Raw genomic sequence first — 24,038 nt, forward strand, 5'->3', positions numbered from 1 at the left:
ATACATATATACATAAGAGAAATAAAAGATATGTTTACACAAAAATTTATACACAAATGTTTACTGCAGCATGTTTCATAAATGCCCAAAAGTTGAAACAATCTAACTGATGCATGTGTAAACATGATGTGGTATATCCATACAATGGAATATTATTCAGCCATAAAAAGGAATGAAGTACTGATACATGCTACAATAAGGATGAACCTTGAAAACATTATGCTAAGTGAAAGAAGTCTGACACAAAAGGTCACATATTGTATAATTTCATTTATATGATATGCCTAGAAAAGGCAAATCCAGAAAGACAAAGTGGATTAGCGGTTGCCAGCTGTTGAGGGAGGGGTGAATGGGGAGTGAATGCTCATGGGTGTGGATTTTTATGGGGGAGGTCATAAAAATGTTCTGGAATTAGGGAGCCTTATGGTTGCATAACCTTATGAATATACTAGAAACCACTGAGTTATAAACTTTAAAAAGGTAAATTTTAGGGTATGTGAATTATATCTAAATAAAAAGTTAATTTAAAATTACATAGCACAGGGAGATCAGCTCGGTGCTTTGTGACCACCTAGAGGGGTGGGATAGGGAGGGTGGGAGGGAGACTTAAGAGGGAGGGGATATGGGGATATATGTATACGTATAGCTGATTCACTTTGTTATAGAGCAGAAACTAACACACCATTGTAAAGCAATTATACTCCAATAAAGATGTTAAAAAATATATAAGCTCATGGTTATGGTATTGCTCACTTCATAGAAGCAACTGAGAATTCAGTGTAGGTAGAGTAGGCCTATATAGTTTTTTACTTGGTTTTTGTTGCTTTTAAGAGTATTTGGCTAAAATACGACATCATGAATTTCCCTTAAGTACTAGACTAATATGAGTCTAGAGTTTTGTAGCACAGTGAATCATCCTATAAACACTTATGATCATCTACTATAGGTTAGGCCCATGCTAGACATAGGAAACAAAAACATGAGGAGACATAGACTGGTTCTCATGGTCTCATGCAAAAGATGGGTCGCTAACTGTGATTCAGAATGACAAGTGCCGAAGGAGAGGGGTGAACCAAATGCTGTGCTCAGGAAATGCGATGGCACCAAAGGATTCCTTAGGAAGCTATGCAATCAGTATACAAGGCTGTTTGATTTTCCTAAGACTTTAAAGTTAAAAAACAAATTAGCTTCAAAGAGCTTGCTGGGAAGGGCTGGAAAAGCTAATGAATTCTAGCTGTTCCTACTTCTTTCTTCCTTGAGTTTCTAAGGGATGGGGAGGGTAGAGGAGCACACATGAAGGGCAGAGTTAGAGGACCTGTCAATTTCCCTGGTCTTGAGGATTTAAAATAGAATGATCAGAGGAGGTGGAGGCAGAAAATCAGAGAGCAGGTTTATTTTATTACCCTCTTACCTCGTCTCTAGCCCTTTAGGCAAGCTACTTGACCTCCCTGTGCCTCAGTTTCCTTATCTGTAAAATGGGATTAACAACACTTATGATAGAGTCCTGTGAAGACTGAATGATATACTCTTCATAAAGAGTTTAGTATCTGCCTGGGCCATCATGAAAGCACATCAGTTAGGAGCTGCATTATTGATACACACCCATCACCCATTAATTTTCTCCCTTCAGTAAAGAATGGCAACCCATATCTGCTAGTCTTTGTAAGTATCCAGAAAACATAGTCGTTAAGGGAATGAAGGAAATGGAGGTAACAATCACTGAATACACTTTATATGCCAAGCGCTGAGCGGAGCACCCCAACTAGACTGTAAATGACTCTTCATGTAGTGGCATTTCTGAAGAGCAAAAAGGCCTTGATGCTTCAGAAAGCCCTCACCCCCTCACTCCTGAATTAAAAGTCAATCCATAAATTATACATGCTGGATACTCTTAAATTGCACACATGCTAGAGATGGGACTCTGAGCTCATAGCAGTCATTAAAATACCAGCATCGATGATGGATTTGAGAGAAGGTGTTAAAAGAAGGGTCATTGGAAAGGGAAGTAACAGAAAAAGGAGTTGACACCAAGGTAAGGAGAAGAAGGGAAAAGAAGAGAGGTTGGGAGTAGAGTATAAAATAAAATCCAAGCTCTACCTGATACACTGATTGTGTGAAAGCCAATCTTTAAGCTTCCGGCCAAGTTAGTACACAATATCAAAAGTACCTGGGCACCAATAACATTGCCTTTGCTCTGTTCTGCCCACAGATTGACTGAGACAGACACCTTCACGGAAACCTTTATCCTGCGGGTCTATCTCCTGGAACCAGACTGTAACATCATCCGTATGAGTGACAATGTACTGGAGGTGTCTGAATTCTATGGCTTGTCCCGGGCCATTGATAAAAACCTGCTCAGATTTGATTATGAGAGGACGGCTAGTCTGGATTGTACAGTCAGGCTGGACCCTGTGGGAACTCGGCTGCCAGCCCATGGCCAGCTGGTTCTGGTGGAGCCCCGGCCGGAAGAACCTCGTGGAGATCAGCCACACAGTTTTTTCCCTGAGTCTCGTATGATATGTTTTAATACTTATCTGGATGTTACTAAAACTGACAGATCTGTAAATGGTCATCTTCTACCATGACAAAGAGTTTTACTTAATATAATTTGTAGCTGGTTGAAAAATGTAAGTTAGTGGTTAAGAGTACAGACTTTGGAATTGGAAAAACCCGGGCTTGAAAACTGCCTCTGCTGTTTATTCCCTGTGTGCTTTTAGGCGAGTTATTTAACCTGTCTAAGTCTCTGTAAAACGGGCAAGGATAGTGGCTGTTCCATAGGGTTGTATAAAGATGGGAGTGAATGAGATCACACACACACACACACAAAGCGCTTAACACAGTGTCTGGCTCATAGCAAGTGCTCAGTAACTGTCAGCTGTTATTATTAATAGCAGATAGCAATGGCAGTGGTAGCAAAAGTAGTTGGTGAATTTACTAAGTGTTACTAGACTTGGAGCAGGTTTGAGGTAGAGCTGGTGGGCAGCAGCCATGGTTTAAATCAGGAAGGGTTAATGGATAACGTTCTTTCTGTTATTCATTTAATTATCACATTTTGGGCACCTCCTAGATGCATAATAGTGTTCTAGGCACTGTGGGAAGACCAAAAAATATAAGGGAAAATCATGATCACAGTAATACCTTGAATTTGGACAGAAATTTATAGCTGAAAACATGCACAATAAGTCATCTCATTTAGTCTTCACAGCCTTCTGGGTAGGAAGTAGGATACCCATTTTGTACATCAAGGAAATGTGCAAAAGGCCACTAGAAAAATAAGTGGCCTGTGAGTATCATATACTGTGCAGGAGTGAAAAATGCAGTCAGACAGAGACAAAAGACTATGTACTGGAGAGATGACTGTGGTTTTCAGTGGGAGACAGCAGGTTGGTTCAGGTGGTCAATGAATATTTGAATAAGAAAGGTTTAGTAAAAAGATAAAGTTGACTTGAAAAGGTTTGCAGGATTTGAGTGTGTGGCAAGCAGTATGGGGAGTGAATTTCAGTGAGTAGAATATTCTAGCAGAGATGGCATGATGGTACCATGGAAGTGGATGCTGTAAAGGAAAACCAGAGCAGGACAGTGGAAGGCCTACAGTGAGCCTATTAGTCAGAGATGGTCCAGCACCAGAAAATGCATTTTATATATTTTTTCTCTGGGTCACTTGTGGTGGTTAAGAAAACCTGATTGGACAATTGGTCAACTGTTCTTTTCAGTAAAGACAATGACAGGTTTTCAAGAAAATGACAACCTACTCAGTGAATGATTGGAGGGTACACGTGAGTAGTCTTTGGGCAGTGAGAGGGAATAAATACCCATGTGAGGGAGGATGGGTTTTTAAACTGTACAATCATTAATGTACAAGTGACTCTCTTAATTCACTGCTGTACATTCTAGAACTGGGAACAGAACTGAAGTGTCCAGGTGGCAGATGTCCCCTGGGACTGAAGAAGATAGGAAGTCTCAAAGTGAGCTGTGAGGAGTTCTTGCTGTCGGGGCTTCGATATCAACATCTGAGTCCTCCTTCTCCGCACATTGATTACATCTCCATCCGACTGGACCTCACAGATAGCAGGAGTAAAATCATATACAAGGTAGAGTCTGTGGGGTTATGTGTCTGTGTCCCCAGCTGATCCACAGCAAGAAAGCCAGTTCCACGGGGGCGCTCGTGCTGGTTCCTGTATGGTTGTGGGTAGAACAACTTAGCGAACTGCAGACTTGTTCTGCCAGTAAGTGCTTGAAACAGTAGCTTTTGTATGTAATATCAGTACATAGTTTCCCTTCTCTGGCTCTCTTGTAACTCTATCATCACTAAAGCAACTTAGAAAGGACCTGGGTCAGGTTACATGCTAACTTTCTTCTCCCGTTCCCTTCAGTATTCTTCAACTTCTCATTTCTGCGTTTGTAACTCCCACACTTTGATACTTCGTTTAATCCTTTATTAGAACCTCTTTTCATCTGTTAGAGGAAGTCAGAGGGTCCACACACCCACTCTGCAAGGCCACAGGAATCTGGGAGAGAGGGGGAGCCCAGTCCCACTTTTATAGCTATAGCAGATGATATCATTTTCACTCTTTCAAACTTAGAGATGGAGGACTGGGTTTTCAAGGAGACAGCCCCCCAAGGGCTTTCTGCATCTTCCAGTCTCTTTTACATGCTCCTGCCCTTTCTTTCCTTTGATCTCTTCCCATTGAAATGATGACAGAAAGTGAAATCAGCCTATATGAGAGATTTGACATGCTATTCTCTTTTTTTTTATTTTATAAATTTATTTATTTTATTTTTGGCTGTGTTGGGTCTTCGTTGCTGTATGCGGGCTTTACTCTAGTTGTGGCGAGCGGGGGCTACTCTTCGTTGTGGTGTACAGGCTCTAGGCGCGAGGGCTTCAGTAGTTGTGGCACGTGGGCTCAGTAGTTGTGGCTCGCAGGCCCTAGAGCGCAGGCTCAGTAGTTGTGGCGCACGGGCTTAGTTGCTCTGCGGCATGTGGGATCTTCCTGGACCAGGGCTTGAACCTGTGTCCCCATTGGCAGGCGGATTCTTAACCACTGCGCCACCAGGGAAGCCCAACATGCTATTCTCTTAATTCATGTACGCTGTAATGTGTTTATTTGGGAAGCTGGGGTGACTGTGTACCTGCTGAAACAGCTCAGATTTTGTGCTGATTTAAGATGATCTGAGATGACATTTGTGGAAGACCTCTGTCTTTCACAGGCTGACTTCTCACTAGGATTTCTCCTAACAAACCCAGTCAAATATTGAACATTATTACCACAGGAATTAATAAAACACGGAATGATAAGGAAATGAGTAAACAGGATTATAGAATTTTATAATTGAGATTTGGAAAAACTGTGAGGTAGTCTGGTCAAACTGATCAGGTAAATCACTTGGGGAGCTTTGAAAGAGTAGATTTGAGTCTAACATTAACAGTTAAGAGCCTGACTTTGGGCCCAGGTTGCCTGGGTTCAAATGTTAACTCGCTGTGTGACTTTGTACTTTATGCCTCATTTTAAAAATCTTAAAATGGGCATAGTAGTACTTACTTCTTATCGAGAGGATTAAATGAGATAATGCTTACAAAGCACTTGGCACAAAGCTGGACACGTAATAACCTCTATACATATTTTGCTAGTGAAAAAACTGATCATCAGCCAGGTTTGGAAATAATTGGCTTAGCCCAAGCCCCTTATTTTATAGTGGTAGCCAGAGAAATCGCGAACCTTGACTATACATGCCTGGCTGAGTCAAGACTAAACTCTACGTCTCTTAACGACTAGTACGTGTCTTCTGTTTGTTTTGATGTGAAACTCCTTTCTCTTTTAATGCTTTTTTATATCTGTAAAAAAAAATTAGAGCCATTTTTCTTCCTCATTGATTTTTCTTCTTTTTCCTCTGTATATTGATATAGGGTTTTGTTTATGTTTTCAGATCAGTTTTATTAGGAGTTTCCCCTTTAAAATGACCTTCTTGTATTATTTAGAATAAACCTATTCCATAGTCAATTTGGCATGTCACAAACAGATATAAAAGTAATATGCTCAACAGCAGAGGATATTTTTCAAAAAGCCCAGAAAGAAAAATAAGAAAACAAAACTAGGGGTATTTCTACCATTTTTATATATATACACACTTACACACACATACACAAACACACACACAGAGTGAGTGGGGAGGCATGCACACCAGAGTTAGTTTATGGAACTGAATTTATACTATATTTGAAGTTTTGTGTCTTGTTATTTTATTATTTTTATGCTGGTATAGTCCATCCTCATCAAGTGACTAAATGACTGTTCACCCGTAATTTCTTATAGATTTAAAAACATTTTCCTGTTTATATTTGCCTTTTTATTCTGCCTGAAATGAATTTTATCATATTGTGAAACACGGAACAGTTTTTTCCAAGTGGCCAAAATTTTCAACACTATTTGTTGAATAATGGACATGTTTCCCATCGATTTTAGATGAGTCTTCTATTGTATAGAAAGATATTATGTGTCTATTTCAAGGCTAGCTCTTTTGTTCCTTAGATTTGCCTACCTATTCTTGTGCCAGTACCATATTGTTCTAAATATAAAAGGTCTATAATAGACTTTAACATTTTGCAGGCAAGTCCTTCCTCATAGTGATGAGTCCTTCGTCTTCAAAATTTTCTTATCCATTCTCACCTATTCTTAGTTCTAGATAGATAATTAAATATTTATGTTAGTTTTTTTGAAAAGCCCCTAAATATTTTTATCAGGATTGGATTAAAACTATAAATTATTTTGGGAAGAATTGGAATATTGGAACATTTACCATATTGAGTTGTCTCATCCAGACAAAAGTTATCTAACTTCATCGAGGCAAATGATATTTGATATGTTTCTGAAAAGTTTGTAGTTTTCTTCATGTCAGTTGTGCACACTTAAGTCCAGTCCTAGGCAATTTGTTTTTGTAAAATTATTATGACTAGTCTTCTTTTCCTCCACTATTTCTTCTCATTGGTTACCAATGACAGATAAGAGAGCTATTACTTGGACTAATCTTTTGTCTGGCCTCTTTCTTGAATTCAATTATTCTAAAAAATTTTCAATTCTTTGGGCTTTTAAAGACCATAGTTACATCTTTCACTAATGATGATAATTTTTTCCTTTCTTTTTCAATAATTATTCCTCTTTTTACTACTCTTTTCTCCACTGGTTTGGCCAGAATAGTATTAGATATAGTGATGCTTATAAGAATCTTAGTCTTGTACATTTTATCACTGTCAACTGCCCACACTGTCCTTTTTAATGTTTCTTGCCTTGAATTCATCTCTCTTTGAAATTCTTATGGTTACAACTGCAAACTTTACATGATAAGTTAGGGTCATCCTTTTACTTTTAATCTTTGTATATAATTTTAAGTGCCTCTCTGGTAAGGCAGATATAATTGGATATTTAAATTTCAGAATATTTGTCTTGAACAAGAGAATATAGGCTATATTTCTGTAATAATGGATATCTGGGGTTTTTTCTATCATTTTGTTTTCTGCTTTCTTGCTAGTTAAAAGAAATTATCTTGCACTCTAGTTTATATTTTCTTAGCCTTTATCTTTACTTATTTGAAAAATCTTTATCCCACTTTAAAATTTATTTCTAAATTTAAAAAATTCTTTAACCTATATTTTTAACATTTAAAGTAAAAAATGCAGTCTTTTGCCTCCTTCCTATATATTATGAGGATTGATCCTATTTATCCTTTCTCACTGCAATTACTCACCAGCAGTCTTGGTTAATATAATCTGCAACTTTAGTTCCAGTTTATCATTTTTATACCTTATGATTGCTTGCATCATCTTTTATTTCAAGTACACTCTTTTGATATTTGTATCCATTTTGTTAGTATGTTTCAAATAACATTTATTTAGGCTTAACTCTAGGTTTAATTGGTCTTATTGTTCGGCACCAGTCCTTTCATACTGTAATTTCCCCATTCTTGTTTAAATTATAAATCTTCAAATGTTTTTCAATGGCTTGTGAAGACTAAATAGTGTAAACTCTGTGCTGTCTCAGCATAACACTCCTTTGTCTTTATAAACCACGCAGTGAGAAGGGGGTGGGGTTGTCTTTTTCTGTTTCTCTCTCTTTTTGAGCCTTGCTAGCTGGTTTCTGAACTTCCAGGCTAGGGGGTGGGTGGTTTGGAGAAGTTTGGAGAGAGAGGTCTTATTTGACCAGGCACTGATGGAATATGACATCATGCTCTCTGAGTCTGGCAGATGTTTCAAGCTGCTTCTTAGTCTCGGGGCAATTTCATGGTTCCTCTGGAGATCCCCCATTGCGAAGTACTCTCATCTTGGGAGAGTACATTTCTAGCCTTATTGGTCAATTGCAATTCCCCCCGATGCTCCTAGGATATGATTTCCACTTCCAGGTTCTTTCTGCTCAGATTCTTTGGCTTCTCACAGATGCACCCTAAAGGTCAGGGTCCAGGATGACCCTAGAGCAACCCTCTGTCCCACTTGCTCCACATCTGAGAGCACTCGTATATTCCTTCCTGCCGCAAACAAGGACTAGAGACTGATCCCAGCACAGATACCATTATTCTTCTACCACTGTCCACTGAGCTTCCTCAGGTATGAGCCCAGCATTAGCTCTCTGTGTGCTCCACCAGTAAAAGATACGTATTTAGGCTGGCATGAAGGAAATTTGTGTTAAATATCATACTATTTACCCTGATTTTATAGCATCATTTATATTGTTTCCCCCTTCATCTTTTCTTTCTCCTTCAAAAGTCAGAGAGTGTGTGGTTACCCGTCTATATCAGAGCTGGCATTCCTAATCAGATTCCAAGGGCTGCATTCATGGCCATGTTTATTCTGGAAGTGGATCAGTTCATCCTGACCTCTTTGACTACATCAGTTCTGGACTGTGAAGAGGATGAGACCCCCAAACCCTTGCTGGTGTTCAACATTACTAAAGCCCCGCTCCAAGGCTATGTGACTCACCTGTGGGACCACACCAGACCGGTGTCCTCCTTCACCTGGAAAGATCTAAGTGACATGCAAATTGCCTATCAGCCACCAAACAGCAGCCATTCTGAGAGGAGACATTATGAGGTAAGAAGGAAGAGAGACAAAGCTGCTAGCCTATTTGGTATTCACAGAGTCATTGAAGAGGCTCTGCCAGTGGAGAACCACTGCTTTGAGAGAGGCTCTCGTGGTCTGATGCTGGACTGACATAGTCTTCTGAGCAAATGCAGGGAAACATGTCTAGCATATTTGCTTATTTCGGGTTAAGAACTTCTTTCACAGAGAGGAAAAGTTAAAAACGCTGATAAACTAAGGAACAAGACCTACAGCCTGAAAAAGTGAGATTAGGTTGTCAAAAATGAGATCAGGCAACAGCAGAAACCTGAATCAGTTTTGCCTCCATCTGTGGTGTATAGCCCAGAAATAATGGTATTTTATATTATAAATGGTCAATGTGTGGTTCATATGCAATTGTTCGTTTACAGGTGGAGTTGGAAGTATATGACTTCTTCTTTGAAAGGAGTGCACCTATTACAGTCCACATCTCCATCAGAACAGCAGACACAAATGCCCCGAGAGTGTCCTGGAACACAGGTGAAGTGCAATATAGGAGTCAAACAACATAGCCTTGAAGGGAAGACAAGAAAGTATATGGGTCAGGAAAAAAAGGTAGCTTTATTCCCATTTTACACATGAGGCAACTGAAACCAGACAGGTTAAGGGTATCAGATAGTTATTTTTTTGGTTTTGTTTTTCCTGCTGTCAGGGTGAGAAATTTAAATCCAGGATTCTTGTGTCCTGAAACTAAGTTCTTTCCTTTAGAAAGATCCCTTTCCACTGATTGAGGCAAAAAAAGTGACTATTTGTGATATTGAGCATAGTTGGACTGGGAGAGGAAAGGTCTCCAACTCAAAATTGTTCAGAAGGATCGAAGGAAGGCGTAGACTGTAATCCATTGTCTTATTGTTAAATTGGGTTGCATGGAAATGAAAATGCATAAGTAAGAGTTTAAACTGCTTTTATTTTTTATTTTTTTAAATTGTGTAACTGACTTACAATTTTATATTAGTTTCAGGTGTACAACATAGTGATTCAATATTTTTATATATTATACTCCATTTAAAGTTATTATAAAGTATTGGCTGTATTCCCTAGGCTGTACAATATATTCTTGTATCTTATTTATTTTACCCATAGTAGTTTGTACCTCTTAATCCCCTCTCCCTATCTTGCCCCTCCCCACTTCCCTTTCCCCACTGGTAACCCATAGTTCTGTATATCTCTGAGTTTGTTTCTGTTTTTTCATATTCATTTATTTTTTAGACTCCACATATAAGTGATAACATTGAGTATTTGTCTCTCTCTGACTTATTTCACTAAGCATAATATGCTCTTAAGTCCATCCACGTTGTGGCAAATGTCAGAATCTCATTCTTTATTATGGCTGAGTAATATTCCATTTTATATATATAAACCACATCTTCTTTACCCATTCATCTGTTAATGGACACTTGGGTTGCTTTCATATTGTGGCTATTGTAAATAATGCTGCTATGAACACTAGGGTGCATCTATCTTTTCCAATTAGCATTTTTGTTTTATTCAGGTATACCCAAGTAGTGTAATTGCTGGGTCACATGGCAATTTTATTTTTAGCGTTTTGAGAAACCTCCGTACTGTTTTCCTTGGTGGCTGCACCAATTTACATTCCCACCAACAGTGTACGAGTGTTCTCTTTTCACCACATCCTTGCCAACATTTGTTATTTGCATTGTTTTTGATGATAGACATTCTGACAGGTGTGAAGTGATATATCATTGGGGTTTTGGTATGCATTTCTCTGATGACTAGCAATGTTGAGCATCTTTTCATGTGCCTGATTGCCATCTGTATGTCTTCTTGGGAAAAATGTTAATTCAGGTCTTCTGACCATTTTTTTTTTAAACATCTTTATTGGAATATAATTGCTTTACAATGGTGTCTTAGTTTCTGCTTCATAACAAAGTGAATCAGTTATACATATACATATATCCCCATATCTCCTCCCTCTTGCATCTCCCTCCCTCCCACCCTCCCAATCCCACCCCTCTAGGTGGTCACAAAGCACCGAGCTGATCTCCCTGTACTATGCAGCTGCTTCCCACTAGCTATCTATTTTACATTTGGTAGTGTATATATGTGCATGCCACTCTCTCACTTTGTCCCAGCTAACCCTTCCCCCTCCCCATATCCTCAAGTCCATTCTCTAGTAGTTCTGCGTCTTTATTCCTGTCTTGCTCCTAGGTTCCTCATGACCTTTTTTTTTTTTTTTTAGATTCCATATATATGTGTTAGCATACTGTATTTGTTTTTCTCTTTCTGACTTACTTCACTCTGTATGACAGACTCTAGGTCCATCCACCTCACTACAAATGACCCAATTTCATTTCTTTTTATGGCTGAGTAATATTCCATTGTATATATGTGCCACATATTCTTTATCCATTCATCTGTTGATGGACACATAGGTTGCTTCCATGTCCTGCCTATTGTAAATAGAGCTGCAATGAACATTGTGGTACCTGACTCTTTTTGCATTATGGTTTTCTCAGGGTATATGCCCAGTAGTGGGATTGCTGTGTCATATGGTAGTTCTATTTTTAGTTTTTTAAGGAACCTCCATACTGTTCTCCATAGTGGCTGTATCAATTTACATTCCCACCAACAGTGCAAGAGGGTTCCCTTTTCTCCACACCCTCTCCAGCATTTATTGTTTGTAGATTTTTTGATGATGGCCATTCTGACTGGTGTGAGATGATATCTCATTGTAGTTTTGATTTGCATTTCTCTAATGATTAATGATGTTGAGCATTCTTTCATGTGTTTGTTGGCAATCTGTATATCTTCTTTGGAGAAATTTCTATTTAGGTCTTCTGCCCATTTTTGGATTGGGTTGTTTGTTTTTTTGATATTGAGCTGCATGAGCTGCTTGTAAATTTTGGAGATTAATCCTTTGTCAGTTGCTTCATTTGCAAATATTTTCTCCCATTCTGAGGGTTGTCTTTTCGTCTTTTTTATGGATTCCTTTGCTGTGCAAAAGCTTTTAAGTTTCATTAGGTCCCATTTGTTTCTTTTTGTTTTTATTTCCATTTCTCTAGGAGGTGGGTCAAAAAGGATCTTGCTGTGATTTATGTCATAGAGTGTTCTGCCTATGTTTTCCTCTAAGAGTTTCATAGTGTCTGGCCTTACATTTAGGTCTTTAATCAATTTTGAGTTTATTTTTGTGTATGGTGTTAGGGAGTGTTCTAATTTCATTCTTTTACATGTAGCTGTCCAGTTTTCCCAGCACCACTTATTGAAGAGGCTGGCTTTTCTCCACTGTATATTCTTGCCTCCTTTATCAAAGATAAGGTGACCATATGTGCGTGGGTTTATCTGTGGGCTTTCTATCCTGTTCCATTGATCTATATTTCTGTTTTTGTGCCAGTACCATACTGTCTTGATTACTGTAGCTTTGTAGTATAGTCTGAAGTCAGGGAGCCTGATTCTTCCAGCTCCGTTTTTCTTTCTCAAGATTGCTTTGGCTATTTGGGGTCTTTTGTGTTTCCATACAAATTGTGAAATTTTTTGTTCTAGTTCTGTGAAAAATGCCAGTGGTAGTTTGATAGGGATTGCATTCCATTTGTAGATTGCTTTCGGTAGTATAGTCATTTTCACAATGTTGATTCTTCCAATCTAAGAACATGGTATATCTCTCCATCTGTTGGTATCATCTTTAATTTCTTTCATCAGTGTCTTATAGTTTTCTGCATACAGGTCTTTTGTCTCCTTAGGTAGGTTTATTCCTAGATATTTTATTCTTTTTGTTGCAGTGGTAAATGGGAGTGTTTTCTTAATTTCACTTTCAGATTTTTCATCATTAGCGTATAAGAATGCCAGAGATTTCTGTGCATTAATTTTGTATCCTGCTACTTTACCAGATTCATTGATTAGCTCTAGTAGTTTTCTGGTAGCATCTTTATGATTCTCTATGTATAGTATCGTGTCATCTGCAGTGAGAGCTTAACTTCTTCTTTTCCGATTTGGATTCCTTTTATTTCTTTTTCTTCTCTGATTGCTGTGGCTAAAACTTCCAAAACTATGTTGAATAATAGTGGTGAGAGTGGGCAACCTTGTCTTGTTCCTGATCTTAGTGGAAATGGTTTAAGTTTTTCACCATTAAGGATGATGTTGGCTGTGGGTTTGTCATATAAGGCTTTTATTATGTTGAGGTAACTTCCTTCTATGCCTACTTTCTGGAGAGTTTTTATCATAAATGGGTGTTGAATTTTGTCATAAGCTTTCTCTGCATCTATTGAGATGATCATATGGTTTTTCTCTGTCAATTTGCTAATATGGTGTATCACATTGATTGATAGGCGTATATTGAAGAATCCTTGCATTCCTGGGATAAACCCCACTTGATCATGGTGTATGATCCTTTTAATGTGCTGTTGGATTCTATTTGCTAGTATTTTGTTGAGGATTTTTGCATCTATGGTCATCAGTGATATTGGCCTGTAGTTTTCTTTCTTTGTGACATCTTTGTCTGGCTTTGGTATCAGGGTGATGGTGGCCTCGTAGAATGAGTTTGGGAGTGTTCCTCCCTCTGCTATATTTTGGAAGAGTTTGAGAAGGATAGGTGTTAGCTCTTCTCTAAATGTTTGATAGAATTCACCTGTGGAGCCATCTGGCCCTGGGCTTTTGTTTGTTGGAAGATTTTAAATCACAGTTTCAATTTCAGCACTTGTGATTGGTCTGTTTATATTTTCTATTTCTTCCTGGTTCAGTCTCTGAAGGTTGTGAATTTCTAAGAATTTGTCCATTTCTTGCAGGTTGTCCATTTTATTGGCATAGAGTTGCCTGTAGTAATCCCTCATGATTCTTTGTATTTCTGCAGTGTCAGTTGTTACTTCTCCTTTTTCACTTCTAATTCTGTTGATTTGAGTCTTCTCCCTTTTTTTCTTGATGAGTCTGGCTAATGGTTTATCAATTTTGTTTATCTTCTCAAAGAACCAGCTTTTAGTTTTATTGATCTTTGCTATTGTTTCCTTCATTTCTTTTTCATTTATTTCTGATCTGATCTTTATGATTTCTTTCCTTTTGCTAACTTTGGGTTTTTTTTTTTCTTCTTTTTCTAATTAGTTTAGGTGTAAGTTTAGGTTGTTTATTTGAGATGTCTCTTGTTTCTTAAGGTAGGAATGTATTGCTATAAACTTCCCTGTTAGAACTGCTTTTGCTGTATCCCATAGGTTTTGGGTCATCGTGTTTTCATTGTCATTTGTTTCTAGGTATTTTTTGATTTGCTCTTTGATTTCTTCAGTGATCTCTTGGTTATTAAGTAGTGTATTGTTTAGCCTCCATGTGTTTGTATTTTTTTTACAGATTTTTTCCTGTAATTGATATCTAGTCTCATTTCAATTTTCTTAAATTTACCAAGGCTTGATTTGTGACCCAAGATTTGATCTATCCTGGAGAATGTTCCATGAGCACTTGAGAAAAATGTGTATTCTGTTGTTTTTGGATGGAATGTCCTATAAATATCAATTAAGTCCATCTTGTTTAATGTATCATTTAAAGCTTGTGTTTCCTTATTTATTTTCATTTTGGATGATCTGTCCATTGGTGAAAGTGGGGTGTTAAAGTCCCCTACTATGATTGTGTTACTGTCGATTTCCCCTTTTATGGCTGTTAGTATTTGCCTTATGTATTGAGGTGCTCCTATGTTGGGTGCATAAATATTTACAATTGTTATACCTTCTTCTTGGATTGATCCCTTGATCATTATGTAGTTTCCTTGTTTAGTTCTTGTAATAGTCGTTGTTTTAAAGTCTATTTTGTCTGATATGAGAATTGCTACTCCAGCTTTTGATTTCCATTTGCATGGAATATCTTTTTCCATCCCCTCACTTTCAGTGTGTATGTGTCCCTAAGTCTGAAGTGGGTCTTTTGTAGACAGCATATATATGGGTCTTGTTTGTATATCCATTCAGTCAGTCAATGTCTTTAGTTGGAGCATTTAATCCATTACATTTAAGGTAATTACCTATATGTATGTTCCTATTACCATTTTCTTAATTGTTTTGGGTTTGGTATTGTAGGTCTTTTCCTTCTCTTGTGTTTCCTGCCTAGAGAAGTTCCTTTAGCATTTGTTGTAAAGCTGGTTTGGTGGTGCTGAATTCTCTTAGCTTTTGCTTGTCTGTAAAGGTTTTAATTTCTCTGTCGAATCTGAATGAGCTCCTTGCTGGGTAGAGTAATCTTGGTTGTAGGTTTTTCCCCTTCATCACTTTAAATATGTCCTGCCACTCCCTTCTGGCTTGCAGAGTTTCTGCTGAAAGATCAGCTGTTAACCTTATGGGGATTCCCTTGTGTGTTATTTGTTGTTTTTCCCTTGCTGCTTTTAATATTTTTTCTTTGTATTTACTTTTTGATAGTTTGATTAGTATATGTCTGGGCGTGTTTCTCCTTGGATTTATCATGTATGGGACTCTCTATGCTTCCTGGACTTGATTAACTATTTCCTTTCCCATAGTAGGGAAGTTTTCAACTGTAATCTCATCAAATATTTTCTCAGTCTCTTTCTTTTTCTCTTCTTCTGGGACCCCTATATATAATTCGAATGTTGGTGCGTTTAATGTTGTCTCAGAGGTCTCTGAGACTGTCCTCAATTCTTTTCATTCTTTTTTCTTTATTCTGCTCTGCTGTAGTTATTTCCACTATTTTATCTTCCAGGTCATGTATCCGTTCTTCTGCCTCAGTTATTCTGCTATTGATCCCTTCTTGAGAATTTTTAATTTCATTTATTGTGTTGTTCATCGCTGTTTGTTTGCTCTTTAGTTCTTCTAGGTCCTTGTTAAACGTTTCTTGTATTTTCTCCATTCTATTTCCAGGATTTTGGATAATCTTTACTATCATTATTCTGAATTCTTTTTCAGGTAGACTGCCTATTTCCTCTTCATTTGTTAGGTCTGGTGGGTTTTTACCTTGCTCCTTCATCTGCTGTGTGTTTCTCTGTCTTCTCATTTTGCTTAACTTAGTGTGTTTGGGGTCTCCTGTTCACAGGCTGCAGGTTCGTAGTTCCCGTTGTTTTTGGTGTCTGCCCACAGTAGCTAAGGTTGGTTCAGTGGGTTGTGTAGGCTTCCTGGTGGAGGTGACTAGTGCCTGTGTTCTGGTGGATGAGGCTGGATCTTGTCTTTCTGGTGGGCAGGTCCATGTCTGGTGGTGTGTTTTGGGGTGTCTGTTGCCTTTTTATGATTTTAGGCAGCCCCTCTGCTAATGGGTGTGGTTGTGTTCCTGTCTTGCTAGTTGTTGGGCATAGGCTGTCCAGCACTGTAGCTTGCTGGTCATTGAGTGGAGCTGGGTCTTGGCATTGAGATGGAGATCTCTGGGAGATTTTCGCCGTTTGGTATTATTGGAGCTGGGAGGTCTCTTGTGAACCAATATCCTGAACTTGGCTCTCCCACCTCAGAGGCAGAGCCCTGACGACTGGCTGGAGCATCAACAGCCTGTCATCCACATGGCTCAGAATAAAAGGGAGGAAAATAAAAGAAAGAAAGAAAAAAGAAGATAAAATAAAATAAAGTTATTAAAATAAAAAATTATTATTAAAAAAAAATTTTTAAAGTAAAAAAAACAAAAAAAGAAGGAAAGAAAGTAGATAGCAACCAAACCAAAAAACAAATCCACCAATGATAACAAGCACTAAAAACTATACTAAAAAAAAAAAGAAACAGAAAAAACGGACAGACAGAACCCTAGGACAAATGGTAAACGCAAAGCTATACAGACAAAATCACACACAGAAGCATACACATACACTCTCAGAAAAAGAGGAAAAGGGGAAAAAATATATATATCATTGCTCCCAAAGTCCACTTCCTCAATTTGGGATGATTCGTTCTCTATTCAGGTATTCCACAGATGCAGGTACATCAAGTTGACTGTGGAGATTTAATCCACTGCTCCTGAGGCTGCTGGGAGAAATTTCCCTTTCTTTTCTTTGTTCGCACAGCTCCTGGGGTTCAGCTTTGGATTTGGCACTGCCTCTGCGTGTAGGTCGCCTGAGGGCGTCTGTTGCTGCCCAGGCAGGACGGGGTTAAAGGAGCAGCTGATTCAGGGGCTCTGGCTCACTCAGACCGGGGGGAGGGAGGAGTACGGAATGCGGGGCGAGCCTGCGGCAGCAGAGGGCGGCGTGACGTTGCACCGGCCTGAGGCGCGCCATGCGTTCTCCCGGGGAAGTTGTCCCTGGATCATGGGAGCCTGGCAGTGGCAGGCTGCACAGGCTTCTGGGAGCGGAGGTGTGGAGAGTGACCTTTGCTTGCTCACAGGCTTCTTGGTGGCAGCAGCAGCAGCCTTAGGGTCTCATGCCCGTCTCTGGGGTCCGCGCTGATAGCCGCGGCTCGCGTCCGTCTCTGGAGCTCCTTTAAGCAGCGCTCTTACTCCCCTCTCCTCACGCACCAGGAAACAAAGAAGCAAGTAAAAGTCTCTTGCCTCTTTGGCAGGTCCAGACTTTTTCCGGGACTCCCTCCTGGCTAGCTGTGGCACACTAGCCCCCTTCAGGCTGTGTTCACGCAGCCAACCCCAGTCCTCTCCCTGCATCCGACCTCCGAAGCCCGAGCCTCAGCTCCCAGCCCCCACCCGCCCCGGCGGGTGAGCAGATAAGCCTCTCAGGCTGGTGAGTGCTGCTCGGCACCGATCCTCTGTGCGGGAATCTCTCCGCTTTGCCCTCTTCACCCCTGTTGCTGCACTCTCCTCCGTGGCTCCGAAGCTTCCCTCTCCGCCACCCCCGTCTCTGCCAGTGAAGGGGCTTCCTAGTGTGTGGAAACCTTTCCTCCTTCACGGCTCCCTCCCACTGGTGCAGGTCCCGTCCCTATTCTTTGTCTCTGTTTTTCCTTTTTTCTTTTGCCCTACCCAGGTACATGGGGAGTTTCTTGCCTTTTGGAAGGTCTGAGGTCTTCTGCCAGCATTCAGTAGGTGTTCTGTAGGAGTTGTTCCACATGTAGATGTATTTCTGATGTATTTGTGGGGAGGAAGGTGATCTCCATGTCTTACTCTTCCGCCATCTTGAAGCTCCTCCTTCTGACCATTTTTAAATCAGATTGTTTGGTTTTCTGCTGTTGAGTTGTGTGAGCTGTTTATATATTTGGATATTCAGTAAGTTGTCTTTTCATTTTGTTGATGGTTTCCTTTCGTGTGCAAAAGCTTTTAAGTTTGATTAGATACCGTTTGTTTATTTTTGCTTTTATATCTGTTGCCTTAGGAGACAGATCCAAAACAATATTGCTATGTTTTATGTCAAAGAGTGTTCTGCTATGTTTCCTTCTAGGAGCTTTATGGTTTCCAGTCTTACATTTAGGTCTTTAATCCCTTCTGAGTTAATTTTTGTATACGACATGAGAAAATGTTATAATTTCATTCTCTTATGTTTAGGGGCCTGGTTTACTGTAGGACTTTGCCTGAATTGAGCCAATGGTATAGGGAACTGTTACTGTTCCTTCAGTCTCTAGACTGACTTACTTTATAGACCCAGAGCCCTTAGAAAAGGAGGCAGGCACACCTGAGGAAGAAACTTCAGTAATATCACCAACACATAAGGGGACTCCCCTTCCCCAATGGGACCTGTAGACATTTCTCATGGTCACTGCACACTGAGACTAGGCAACTACCTCAGACTTCTAGGCATTATTGAACAGTGACTTTGCAACAACACTGGTACCTGGAGACACAGGATGCCATTGGAGCGGGAGTTCACGGAGTCTGAGTTTAGGAGATAAATGGATTTTTAACCAGGATATCTGTCAGTGGTCTCAGTGGAACCCTGATTATCACTCATGGTTTATTTTCTAGTTTCTGTGTGGTAGTTTAAATAGCGACCCTCAGCAGATAGTAGAATCCTCACTTTAGCTCCCAGACTCTTACAATAAAAGCTATTATGGTCTAAAAGACCAAAGGAAGCATGTGGTATTTCACTTGCCTAAAAAAATAATAAATCAAAAGCAATACTACATTCCTTGGGGGAACCACAGGTATTAGAACCACCACCAAAGATGTGAAAAGAGTGGTGTGGTCTTACCACATCCTCATTTTTTATTTTTTTATTTACTTACCTTTCTTTTTTCAACAAAATTTATTGCAGTATAGTTGATTTACAATGTTGTGTTAGTTTCAGGTGTACAGCAAAATGACTCAGTTATACATATATTCATTCTTTTTCAGGTTCTTTTCTCATATAGGTTAACACATAATATTGAGAAGAGTTCCCTGTGCTATACAGTAGGTCCTTGTTGGTTATCTATCTTATATATAATAGTGTGTGTATGTTAATCCCAAGCTCCTTATTTAATCCTTCCCCCCTTGTTTCCCCTTTGGTAACCATAAGTTTGTTTTCAATATCTGTAAGTCTGTTTCTGTTTTGTAAATAAGTTCATTTGTATCATTTTTAAAAATTATTTTCCACGTGAGTGATATCATATGATATTTGTCTTTCTCTGTGTGACTTACTTCACTTAGTATGATAATCTCTAGGTCCATCCATGTTGCTGCAAATGGCATCATTTCATTCTTTTTTCTGGCTGAATAATATTCCATTGTATTTATGTACCACATCTTCTTTATCCATTGCTCTGTCAGTGGACATTTAGGTTACTTCCATGTCTTGGCTATTATAAGTAGTGTTGCAATGAACATTGGGGTGCATGTATCTTTTCAGATTATGGTTTTCTCTGGATATATGCCTAGGTGTGGGATTGCTGGATCATATGGTAGTTCTATTTTTAGTTTTTAAGGAACCTCCATACTGTTCTCCATAGTGGTTGTACCAATTTACGTTACCACCAAGAGTGTAGGAGGGTTCCCTTTTCTCCACACCCTCTCCAGCATTTATTGTTTGTAGACTTTTTGATAACAGCCATTCTGACCAGTGTGAGGTGAGACCTCATTGTAGTTCTGATTTGCATTTCTCTAATAATTAGTGATGTTGAGGATCTTTTCATGTGCCTATTGGCCATCTTTATGTCTTCTTTGGAGAACTGTCTGTTTAGATCTTCCACACATTTTTTGATTGGGTTGTTTGTTTTTTTGACATAGAGCTATGTGAGCTATTTGTATATTTTGGAGATTAATCCCTTGTCAGTCGCATCATTTGCAAATATTTTCTCCCATTCTATGGGCTGTCTTTTCATTTTGTTGATTGTTTCCTTTGCTGTGCAGAAGCTTTTGCGTTTAATTAGGTCCCATTTGTTTTTGTTTTTATTTTCATTACTCTAGGAGGTGGATCAAAGAAGATATTGCTGTGATTTATGTCAAAGAGTTTTCTGCCTGTGTTTTCCCCTGAGAGTTTTATAGTGTCCGGCCTTACATTTAGGTCTTTGATCCATTTTGAGTTTATTTTTGTGTATGGTGTTAGAGAAAGTTCTAATTTCATTCTTTTACATATAGCTGTCCAGTTTTCCCAGCACCACTTCTTTTTTCCATTGTATATTCTTACCTCCTTTGTCATGGATTAATTGACCATAAGTGTGTGGGTTTATTTCTGGACTTCCTATTCTGTTCCATTGATCTGTGTGTCTGTTTATTTGCCAGTATCATACTGTTTTGATTACTATAGCTTTGTAGTATAGTCTGAAGTCAGGGGGCATGATACCTCCAGCTTTGTTCTTTATTCTCAAGATTGCTTTGGCAATTCTGGGCCTTTTATGGTTTTATGTTAATTTTAGGATAATTTGTTCTAGTTCTGTGAAAAATGTCATGGGTGTTTTGATAGGGATTACGTTAAATCTGTAGATTGCTTTGAGTAGTATGGACATTTTAACAATATTAATTTTTCTAATTCATGAACATGGGATATCTTTCTATTTCTTTGTATCGTCTTCAATTTCTTTCAGCTTTCTGTAGTTTTCAGAGTACAGGTCTTTCACCTTCTTGGTTAAGTTTATTCCTAGATATCTTATTCTTTTTGATGCAGTTTTAAAAAGGATTGTTTTCTCTTTATGATTGTTATTATTAGCTTATAGAAAAGCAACAGATTTCTGTATATTAATCTTGTATCCTGCAACTTTACCGAGTTCACTTATTAGTTCTGATAGTTTTTTGGTGGAGACTTTAAGGTTTTCTATATATAGTATCATGTCATCTGCAAATAGTGACAGTTTTACTCCTTCCCTTCCAGTTGGATGCGTTTTATTTCTTTTTCTTGTCTGAATGCTGTGGCTAGGACTTTCATTACTGTGTTAAATAGAAGTAAGGAGAGTGGGCATCCTAGTTTTGTTCCTGAGTTCAGCAAGAAGGCTTTCAGCTTTTCGCTGTTTAGTATGATGTTAGCTGTGGATGTGTCATAAATAGCCTTTATTATGTTGACATATGTTCCCTCTATACCAACTTTGATAAGAATTTTCGTCATGAAAAGGTGTTGAATTTTATCAGATCATTTTTTTGCACTTATTGAGATGATCATGGGATTTTTATCCTTCCTTTTGTTAATGTGGTGTATCATATTGATTGATTTATGGATCTTGAACCATCCTCGCTTACCTGGAATAAATTCTACTTGATAATGTTGTATGATCCTTTTAAGATATTGTTGATTTGATTTTGCTAATATTTTGTTGAGGAATTTTGCCTCCATATTCGTCAGAGATATTGGCTGGTAATTTTGTCTAGTTTTGGTATCAGGTTAATGGTGGCCTTGTAGAGTTAATTTGGGAGAGTTCTCTCTGTTTCAATTTTTAAAAAATCGTTTGAGAAAGATAGGTATTAGCTGTTTTTTTATATATGTTTGGGAGAATTCCCCAGTGAAGCTGTCAATCCTGGGCTTTTGTTTGCTGGCAGTTTTTTTTTATCATTTAAAAAAAATTTTTTTTTTACTACTAATTCAGTTTCACTAATGGTGCACAGTCTGTTCAGATTGTCTATTTCTTCCTGATCCAGTCTTGGAAGAGTGTATGTGTCTAGAAATTTATCCTTTTCCTCTAGGTTGTCCAATTTGTTGGCATATAACTGTTTGTATTATTCTCTTATGATTTTTTCTCTGTGATATCGATTATTTCTCCTCTTTCATTTCTTACTTTGTTTATTTGAGTCCTCTCTATTTTTCTTGATGAACCTGGACACAGGCTTATTGTTTTTTTTTAACCTTTCAAAAAAACAGATCTTGGTTCCATTGATTTTTTTCTATTGGGTTTTTTTGGTCTCTGTTTTTATTTATTTCCTCTTTGATCTTTATAATTTTCTTCCTTCTGCTGACATTGGGCTTCCTTTGTTCTTCTCTTTCTAATTCCTTTAGGTAGTAGGGTAGGTTGTTTTTTAAGATTTTTCTTGTTTCTTAGGGTAGGCCTGTATTGCTATAAACTTCCCTCTTAGAACTGCTTTTTTTGTGTTCCATAGATTTTGGAAAGTTGTCGGTTTGTTTGTTTTTGTTTCATTTCTCTCAAAGTATTTTCTGATTTCCTCTTTGATTTCTTCATTGACCCATTGGTTTTTTTTTTTAATTAATTAATTTATTTTTGGGTGTGTTGGATCTTTGTTTCTGTGTGAGGGCTTTCTCTAGTTGTGGCAAGCAGGGGCCACTCTTCATCGCGGTGCGCGGGCCTCTCACTGTCGTGGCCTCTTGTTGCGGAGCACAGGCTCCAGACACGCAGGCTCAGTAGTTGTGGCTCACGGGCCCATTTGCTCCGCAGCATGTGGGATCTTCCCAGACCCGGGCTTGAAGCCGTGTCCCCTGCATTGGCAGGCAGATTCTCAACCACTGCGCCACCAGGGAAGCCCCATGGGTTTTTTTAGTAGCATGTTTTTCAGTCTCCACGTGTTTGTGTTTTTCTCATTTTTCTTCCTGCAATTGATTTCTGGTCATACCATTGTAGTTGGAAAAATGCTTGATATCATTTCTATCCTCTTAAATGTTCTGAGACTTGTTTTGTAGCCTACCATGTGATCTACCCTGGAAAACATTCTCTGTACACTAGAAAAGAATGTGTATTCTGCTGTTTTTGGATGAAATATCCTGTAGGTATCTATTAAGTCCAACTGGTCTAAAGTGTCATTTAAGACTATTATTTCCTTGTTGACTTTATGTCTGGATGATCTGTCCATTGATGTAAGTGAGATGTTAAATTCCCCTAATATTATTGTATCATTGTCAATTTCTCTTTTGATGTCTGTTAATATTTGCTTTATATACTTAGTTTCCCCTATATTAGGCATATTTGTTAGCAAATGTTATATCCTTTTCTTCTGTTTATCCCTTTATCATTATATAATGCCCATTTTGTCTTTTGGTAAGACTTTGTTTCAAAGCCTATTTTGTCTGATATGGGTATGCCTGCCCCCTGCTTTCTTGTCATTTACATTTGCATGAAGTATCTTTCTTCCATCACCTCACTTTCAGTCTGTGTGCTTTTAGCTCTGAAGTGGACTGCTTGTAAGCAGCACATGGATGGATCTTGGGTTTTATTGTGTGTGTTTTTTTTTAATCCAGTCAGCCATCCTATGTCTTTTCATTGAAACATTAAGTCCACTGGCATTTAAAGTGATTATTGATAGGTATGTACTTATTGCCACTTTGTTACTTGTTTTCTGATTCTTTTTGTTGTTCCTCTCTGTTCTTTTCTTCTTCTTTTAGTTTCTTCCCTTGTGTTTGGTGATTTTCTTTAGTGGTATGCTTGTGTTCCTTTACTATATATTTGCTTTTACTAGTGGGATTTTTCCTTTCCTACAGATTCTTACTTCTTGTTGTAGCCTATTCTTTTCCACTTAGAGAAGAACCTTTAACACTTCTTTTAGAATTGGTTTAGTGTTGATGTACTCTTAGCTTTTGCTTATCTGAGAAGTTCTTTATCCCTTCTTCAATTCTGAGTGATAATCTTGCTGGATAGAATATCCTAGGTTGTAGGTTTTTCTCCTTTCAGCACTTTAAATATATCATGCCACTTCCTTTTGGCCTGCAAAATTTCTGCAGAAAAATCCATTTATAGTCTTATGGGGGTTCCCTTGTATGTGATTCTTTGTTTTTCTTCTGCTACCTTTAGAATTCTCTTTT

General features: G+C 38.5%; 1 protein-coding gene and 1 long non-coding RNA gene across 9 annotated transcripts in view; both read left to right on the top strand.

Moving 5' to 3' along the window:
* FREM1 (FRAS1 related extracellular matrix 1) overlaps positions 1–24,038 on the top strand; it is a 201,237-nt gene that overhangs the window by 21,062 nt on the left and 156,137 nt on the right. For all 8 annotated transcript variants that reach the window (XM_082401547.1, XM_082401545.1, XM_082401546.1 and 5 more), the window contains exons 4-7: positions 2,210–2,511; positions 3,895–4,091; positions 8,753–9,076; positions 9,475–9,583. In XM_082401547.1, the coding sequence (XP_082257673.1) occupies positions 2,210–2,511; positions 3,895–4,091; positions 8,753–9,076; positions 9,475–9,583 (932 nt within the window). The remainder of the gene's footprint in view (positions 1–2,209; positions 2,512–3,894; positions 4,092–8,752; positions 9,077–9,474; positions 9,584–24,038) is intronic.
* Positions 11,109–16,737, top strand: LOC309633196. Its single transcript, XR_014247380.1, has 2 exons — positions 11,109–14,290; positions 15,548–16,737. It is a non-coding gene; the product is annotated as an uncharacterized lncRNA (long non-coding RNA).

Source organism: Balaenoptera borealis, assembly GCF_965194805.1.
Source record: "Balaenoptera borealis genome assembly, chromosome: 8".
Taxonomy (NCBI): domain Eukaryota; kingdom Metazoa; phylum Chordata; class Mammalia; order Artiodactyla; family Balaenopteridae; genus Balaenoptera; species Balaenoptera borealis.